At 32.3% G+C, this 8,638-nt stretch overlaps 1 protein-coding gene across 3 annotated transcripts in view; it reads right to left on the bottom strand.

Annotated features, from left to right (window-relative positions):
* Positions 1–364: 364 nt before the first annotated feature.
* snama (something that sticks like glue) overlaps positions 365–8,638 on the bottom strand; it is a 40,161-nt gene continuing 31,887 nt past the window's right edge. For 2 of the 3 annotated variants that reach the window (XM_090104647.1, XM_090104646.1), the window contains exon 17: positions 368–3,371. In XM_090104647.1, coding sequence (XP_089960773.1) covers positions 686–3,371 — 2,686 coding nt within the window. In that variant the 3' untranslated portion in view covers positions 368–685. Of the gene's footprint in view, positions 3,372–8,638 lie in introns of all 3 variants that reach the window. The other variant, XM_090104645.1, reaches the window with a different exon arrangement.

Below are 8,638 nucleotides of genomic sequence, written 5' to 3'. Positions count from 1 at the left end.
AATATGTAATTAGAAAATAATCGAAATTATTTAATGTACAGTCTATTATATTTAATGTATAGTCTATGTTTATTTAGGTGTCCCACAACACAGTAAAGTTCTCGAAAGGGCCCCTGCGTGTTGGATCCGTGTCCCCACGTAAGCCTTCCAAAGGACCGGGTACCTTCCTTATGATGGTACCCGAGTATTATGAAATTGAGATACATAATAATCATTAATGACAATTATTTTATTTCCCATTTATTGCAACCCTAGCATATTTTCGTGTGGCAGCGTAAGTACGGTACACAGCGTAACTACACTGGCGGCGGCATCGCGCGACAGCAAAGGCGTTGCCTTACTGTAGGAAATAATATTGTAATACATATTATCTTTTACTGCATTAAGTTATAATTTTTTTGACAAAATTTATTCAACTACCAAGCATGAAGAAGATTGAATTACATATTAAAACTAACTACTGGATTATAAAAGAAACACAATTATATTTTATTCATAAAATGTATTTTATTTGTTAAATACACGACTACATATTACATATAATGTAAAACATTTAAAGTTTTATTTATTTTAGATTAACCCAAACAAGATGTGTCTTATTGACCATTAGAAGCAGTCACGGCTTCCTTAAAATTTATGACTTTAGGTAAAGAAAAATAAAATACCTATTGACTTATAATATGTATTACTTATACTTAGATTTCTTCTTCTTCTTACTAGATTTTTTCTTATGTTTACGTTTCTTCTTCTTTTTCTTGTGATCGTCTGAACTGGAGCCCGAGTCACTCTCACTGTCGCTGGCAGCGCGTTTCTTTTTCTTCTTGGCTCGTTTCTTTTTCTTTTTACGCTTACGAGCGTCAGACGATGACGATGAAGATGAGTCATCCGAACCGCTCGCCGATGACTCGCTTTCGGAATCAGGTTTCTTTTTAACATTTGTCAAATCTAGTTTGATCGTCTCACTCTCAAACTTTGGTTTCTTGGAATCTATGGGACCTGGTGACTTCGAATGTTCTCGTTTTTTCCCAATATCATCTTTGACCTCGTTATCAGATTCAACAGTTTCATCATAATCTGGTTCAAAGTGTGCTTCATCTAATGTAGATTTTTTACGTTCTTTTTCGTTTGTAGGTTTTGGTTCTGTATTGTCTTTCACTTTGTGACCTGTAATCTTCTCCTCCAACTTTTTGTCTTCTTTAGAAGTTTTTTCTTTTCTCTTAACGTCTTGTCTATAGTTTGCGTCTATCTTAACAACTTCAGCTTTAACTCGTCTTTCGACGTTAAGATGTCGATCTTTTGCGATATCTAATCTATTATCAGGCTTTCTACCCCTGTCTTTTTCTACTGTTACTCTACGATACGGAACTTGTTCTCTTTTTGGTGTTTTTGAACGTGACTTAACGCGTTCAACAGTACTATGTACAACACGTGGTTCTCTAACGCGACGCACATCTTCCACTTTCCCACCTAATCTTTCTTTAACTGATAAGCGAGGTGGGGGTGTTTTAGAGTATCTTCCCTTTTTGTCAATAGTTTCTAAAGATCTCTGATCTAGATCTGTTACTGGAACTGTAATTTGAATATTATTCAATTTATTTTGAGTTTCATCTCCATATAGTTTTAAACGATCACTACTGATCTTCTTTATTTCAATTGGTCTTAATGAGTTGACTGCTTTAGCAAATATTGCTTTTTCTGCGCGTTTAATGACATCAGATGTCACCTTTCTGGACTCTCCATCATCTTCAGGAGAGGTAATTTCACCCGGTTCTTTAGACTTTTCTTGATTATCTTCGTCTACTTCCCACTTTGATAATTCTGGCAAGGGTGCTAATACTTCCTTGGAGGTATTCAAAGAAATTTCTAAATCGGCACCTAACTCATCAGCTGCGGGCTGCAATTCAATACCATCAAAAGGCTCATCTTTATTACTACTCTCAGTTTCCTTTGGATTTTGACTATCGTCCACGTTTTCACTTTTTATATAATTTTGGATTATTTCTTTATCAACTGCTTCGGCAGCTTCGTCGCCATACAAATCGTTCATTGCATTTTCAGTAGTATCAGTTTTTGGAACATCTTTACTATGTAACTGTTCGGATTCTGCTTCTTTATCTTCTTTAGTTATTACATCTGCTTCATTCATACTTGGTGCCTCCTCGATTGGTTTATCCTTGTCTCCATCTTCTTCTTTTTTCACATCCTTGCTATCTTTTTTCTCTTTTTTATCACGCTTTTTCTTCTTTTCAACCTCTTTTTCCTTTTCGCGTTTCTTTTTTTTCCTATCTTTCACTTTTTTATCTTTCTCTTTGTGGTCTTTATTTCTTTCAGTCGAGGATTTTTCTCTTACTCTTTCTTCTTTCTTTTCTTTTTTACTATCACGGTCCCGTGAACGACCCCTAGACTCACTACGTCTTTTCTCACGAATGTCTCTTGAGCGAGCTTTTCTCTCTGGAGTTCCTCTTTCATGACCTCTCTCTTTATCATAATCCCTATTCCGGTCATATTCACGACCACGCTCGTCACGTGGTTCTCTGCCCTTTTCCACAGCACGAGATTGCCTGTCTCTGTCAAATCTTTCAGGCATGTCACGGCCTTCTCTTTCCCTTGGTCTTTCATGTTCTTGATTACCATTTCGTTTGGAACCCACTCTATTACGAGGGTTATTTGACCGAAAACCTGGCCTACCTTCACGGCTATTATCATCTCTAAAACCATCACGATAATTAGGATCATGAAATGGTGGTATTTGTTCTCTAGGATCAACACTTGGTGGTCGAAATGGTATTCCACCATCACGGTAATTGTGTGGAATATTCTCGCGATAATTTCCATCGCGGAATGGTGCATTTCTATATGAATTATCCCGGAATGGAGGTCCATTTCTATAATTAGCGTCACGTTGAGGAACAGGCAAAACTTGATCACGGTAGGGTTGGCCATCTCTATAAGGCATAGGCCCGCCCGGGTCACGATAGGGACCTCCTGGCCTAAAGTTATCGCGGTAACGTGGGGGATGTTCTCCTCCATGAAGGGGAATATCATTTTGAATAGGAGGCAAAGATGAATCCCTATACCCCTCAGCGTACGGTGGTGGCCGATAAGGATCCCTATACGTTGAAGGTGGTAATCTGTCACGATCTAAGGAACTTGGAGGACCAAATGGCGGTTTTTCAAAAGGCGGAGGCTCGTATCCAGGAACTGGAGGATCTACACCAGGAGGTATGTCGTCAAATATTGGGCCGTCAAAGCGACCTCGAAAACCAGGAAGCCCTTCTGGTTGAGGTTGGATATTCAAGCCCATAAGAGGAACCGGTTTAGCTCCAAGTGGTGGAAATACTGATGGCCCAACATTATTACGCGGACCATACCTGTAATAATAAAAACTAGTTATAATATTTATTAAGTTTTTATAACCGATTCGATTATAACTATATACTCTCGCAGCCAACTAGCCTAATTAGATACCTATCAGCAGAAAGCAGTATATATTTTCTTTTCCCACCTATCATTACCCTATTATATGAATACGAATAGCCTCCAACCAGTCCGTTCGTCTGCACGCAAAACGCTGCAGAAAGATATACATAATTCGGTTATCTAGATGCAGAGCGCCGATTATTTAAGCGGCTAGGTTATTATTGACGGGTTTATTAGGCTAGTTTGTTGCGACGTATTCCTAAAGAATTTAAACTTTTGCGTAAACGAATCGAACCTGATCACTATGGATACGCAGTTGCAAAATAAGTTACAAATAACGGATTCCGATTCAAATATTTTAACATTTTTTATGTTTAATTACAATACAGGTATATAAATATTTTTTTAACGTCGGGAGAATCTAGTCATAGCTATTCAGTACTTTCATCCACTTATAAAAGATGACGTATCAACGACACTGGATTGTCCGATATATCAAAACTATATCAAATTAATTGGCCTAATTCCTGTTTGTGATACTTCTTTGTTTTTTTTTTAAGTAATCTCAAACCTAAATTACATATCAATAAAAAAGCAAGCAGTTATAGAGTCACTGCCTACAGAACTGTAAAATTATAACAAAGCCTACAGAGGTGTAAGATTATAACTCAGGCTTTTTCTGATAAAATTTTAAATTCATACCACATTTTAAGACACACACCCATAAGATTTTTCACTACCTAGAAGTGATCAACGCGGTTAAAAATTTTACATCAATAAAATCAAAGGTTATTTTGTATCTGCATCAACTATCAGCAAATTTATGAAGAATTTTGTGACATTGTGAGATTTTTATCATTTTAAGGGCTCCAATAAAAAATAAATCAATTTCATGATTATTTTTTTTCATAAAAAATAATTTACTCAAAAAGGTAAAAACTTACATGATAAGGACCTTCATTTCTTGTTAGAAAACTTTAAATTTTGACTAAAATTGGCAATAATATTTTATAAAATTTAATTATAGATAGTAAGTGTGCCACATTTTAATTTACCACCAATCTCTGTTTGTGGTATGAGGTCCTGTGCTCTTAGAACACGTGTACAATACAAATTATCCTTAATTTTTTTTATGTGTGTAATTAAATAAACTCAAGAGTCTCTATTTTTGATGTTGACGTAGTTTACATACGCTGTTAGGAAAATAAAAAGTTTATTAATTCATTATACTAAGAAAAGTACTCCAAAAGAAAAACATAAGTATTATGAACGATTTGTTTTTATGTACTTCTCCGTAGTCTATAATAATGACTTATTATTATAAAAGGCAATAAATAGCCACACACGATGTAAAATATTTTTACGATTATTTATTTGAATTTTATTTTTTATCAACTTCTAAGAGAGGCATAATCAAAATATCACTTTACCGTGACCTAGCGTAATTTTCAATTATTTCTATACAGTTTTGTTACATGCTTTCCTAAAGAAATCGATAAAAATTATTTTTTGGTACCTTTTTGTCCACACCTCAGGAGAAGCGGAGTCTCTTCCAAAACTCAAAAACCTAAAATTCAGCTGGACATAATATATTAATAATACATTAAATAATCATAGAAAAATACATTATCTATATATGTATATAAATTACATGTGCCTTCAAAACCGTATAACATTTCATTCTAAACATAACTCAATATTATGTACGTCATCATCAATAAAGATACATCATAATATACATACTCAAAATATAATAATTCACACTGTCACTAAGTGATAAATATCGATTAATCGTGGAATTATACCCATGTATGTACATTTTACAAATTAAGTATTATTTCATTACACTAAACTTGATACGTAAGCTTTCCCAACTGTGCCGCATTTCAGAGACTTACAATTAATTATATTTAAAAAAATAACCAATAAGAATTGCAAAATACAACAAAAAAGAAAATTTATATTTACAGACATCTAATTTACATTACATGATACATAAATTTAAAATAAAATGTGGCGTCAAAAGTTCTTATCGTTCAGTATCAACATTATGGTGTAGACGAGACAGTAGTAAATTGATCTTCACCCATCTGATAACTAGATTAGAATATGTATATGAAATATTTTTCATTTACTTAGCCATGCTATTCATTTATTACCTGTCTATGCCTATTCATCCATGAAATGAAATGTTAATATTTAATTTACTTTGCTAAAGGGAATCATTTTTACAAAATATCACAGCTCATTTCACCATTTTAACACAAAAACACATAAAATATTTCTGGTCGACTTAATATGAGGCGTGTTTCCATACTGATTGTATATGTCAAGGAAAAGAGGCAATCTATGTTAAGTGTTTATGAATCAAAAATTTTTCAATTATTAAATTAAGTCTCATCTGGTTTTCAAAGGAGCGAATAAGCTCTTAGACTTTAAAAATTGAGAACCACCTTACAATACATATTAGGACAGTTTATGTATTTTCAAAATTATCATAGGAATTTCTGATATTTATAAATATTAGCCTGAAATTATAACTAAATTTTTACGTTTTAATACAGAAATAATTATTAAATCGTAAAATTACAATTTCTTCATTTTATAATGGAAACACTTACAATATATAGTGAAAGTAATCACAGGACGTTCTAGAGTTTTACATTTTAGCCAAACTGAGGCGATACAAATTATTATGTACGTCATTTAATTTATACCAAAATATATTTCAAACCACTTTTGATCATGATCAGATATAACACATAACATATATTTATTTTTGAAAATACATATATATATTGTAAGAAACATTATACTTACTACTTAAATCAACAAGATTGATGAAGGTCAATATATTTATTTAAATTTATTATAATTCTCAATATATTTACCCTATATATATGTACATATTTTGTTCACAGAATCTTTCATTCATTCAATTATATATTTTTATTTAAATACATTTTCAAATTAAATAATTTAATAAATGCCTTGTTATTTACACAGTAAATAGGAAATATATTTTGGATACAGAATTGGAATTTAATTTATTTTGGAATTTTATTTATTTGGCATAATATATATCGCATAATATACAAGACTAATCAAGTACATAAAAAATAAAAATCACTCTAATAAAAAGTCATGAATCATTACATAATATGTATGTAATAGCAAAATTAAAAAATAATATCATAAACATTTTACGACATATTATCACTAATGTAACATGTTATCATTCAAATTTTAAATTAAAAATATTATGTAAATAAAAACATTTTAACACATTTCTTGATAAAAAAATACATAATAGGTAATATTATTGTTAACAATTAATAAAAATATACATTTTGATATCAAACTTAATAATACAACAAAGCTCAAGGAAGTAAAACATTAACATATTTACATCCAAAACATCAACATAATATGTAATAACAAAAAAAATTCTGACACATTTTTTGGCATTTTAATTGATGCACGATTTTTTTTTTATCATACAAGCACAATATTTTCCTCTGTTATCTAATCGCAATTAATTACTTACTTACTTTCACGTGAATACAATTATTTACACATAACCATAAATTTTATAGACCAGTTATCTGCAAATGATAAATATCAAAATGTCTTTATCGGAATAATAAATGAATATAATATAAGATTGCTGCTTTGAAATTATTATCAATGAGATAATAATTAATAATTAATTTAAACTATGATTATATTCTGATCATAAAGGGCACGCTCAATATACTTGGCTATATATTTGCATTTTCGTATTCCTTTATCACAGAAAATGTAAGTATGTCAAAATGACGATTATTTTTTTTTCAATTATTTCGCACTAATTCTACAAATCTACACAAAGATATACAGTTGTGGTCATATAATTAAGAACGATTTGAAGTACTAGAAATTTTTATTTAAACAACTAGCGGTCCGCCCCGGCTTCGCCCGTGGTACATGTTTACGTTTCCTCTACATAAGAACCATCCTCGTACTTCAAGGAATATAATAAAAAAAGAATTATCGAAATCGGTTCAGCCGTTCGCGAGTTATGCGCTTACCAACACATTTTGCGATTCATTTTTATATATAAGAAGATGTCATACACAGAGATGTGCACCTTCTGAGAAGCAACTAGTTATGTCATAAAATAGCCACATTAATAGAGCAACTAAGTTTAAGAAAAAATAATAAAATCGCCAACATTTTTTTTTAATAATTTATTTTACCAAAGCAACACATTCAAATAATAGTGAAGCTGGACAAATAATTAAGAACGATTAATTTATCTGCTCGGGAATTGTTTTGTATGACACTTTCATTTAAAAAATTACAATAATACGTAGCGCGAAAAATTAATAAAGCAAGTTCTAACTAAAATGAATATTTAATAGCATGTTTTTTTAAGACTTTTAATTATTTCTTTACACCGGCGAGGCAATGACTCTATTAATTTTTGACATTTTGCTAGAGCAATAGAGTTCCATTCTTCTAAGAAAACGTCATACAGCCGTAAATTTCGACACTGTTTATTTGAAACCTTTTTCTTTACTTCGAACCACAGATTCTCTATTGGGTTTGGGTCAAGGCTCTTAGCTGGCCAGTCCAAGACAGAAACTGACTGCGCTGTTAGAAATTCCTTTACAGTGTGTGCAGTGTGCTTTGGATCATTGTCATGCTGGAATGTCCAAATAACCGGTAGAAATTCTTCAGCAAAAGGTAACATTGTTTCTTCCAGTATATGTTTGTATTGGAATTGATCCATGTTACCTTCTATCAACTTTACAGGTCCAACACCATGTCCAGAAAAGCGCTCCCAAATTTTACATTTCCACCACCGTGTTTTAATGTAACTTTCGTGTACTTAGGGTCGAATTCTGTATTTGGAGGAGGTCTTACATAAGGTTTCCATCGGAACATACTCTGTTTATTTTCGTTTCGTCAGAGAAAAGTACATTTTTCCACTGTCGCACAGTCCAGGTTTCATATTTTCTTGCAAATCTAAGCCGGGCTTGCCTGTGGCAAAGTTTCAACATGGATACTTTTCTTCCTAGCCGACCGTGCAATTTTTCTTCTACCAAACGTCTTCGAATAGTGCGTGCTGAGATTGCTGAAGCGTTATTTTTATAATTAACCGAAATATTCTTTTCTCAGCTCATTGGACCTTTTAAAAGGATTTTGTTTCGCCATACGGACGACGTTTCGGTCA

This window comes from Colias eurytheme, chromosome 8 (genome assembly GCF_061535395.1).
Source record: "Colias eurytheme isolate Ceu_HAF_F1 chromosome 8, ilColEury1 Martin Lab GWU primary, whole genome shotgun sequence".
Taxonomy (NCBI): Eukaryota; Metazoa; Arthropoda; class Insecta; order Lepidoptera; family Pieridae; genus Colias; species Colias eurytheme.
This window is presented reverse-complemented; position numbering and strand designations above follow the sequence as displayed.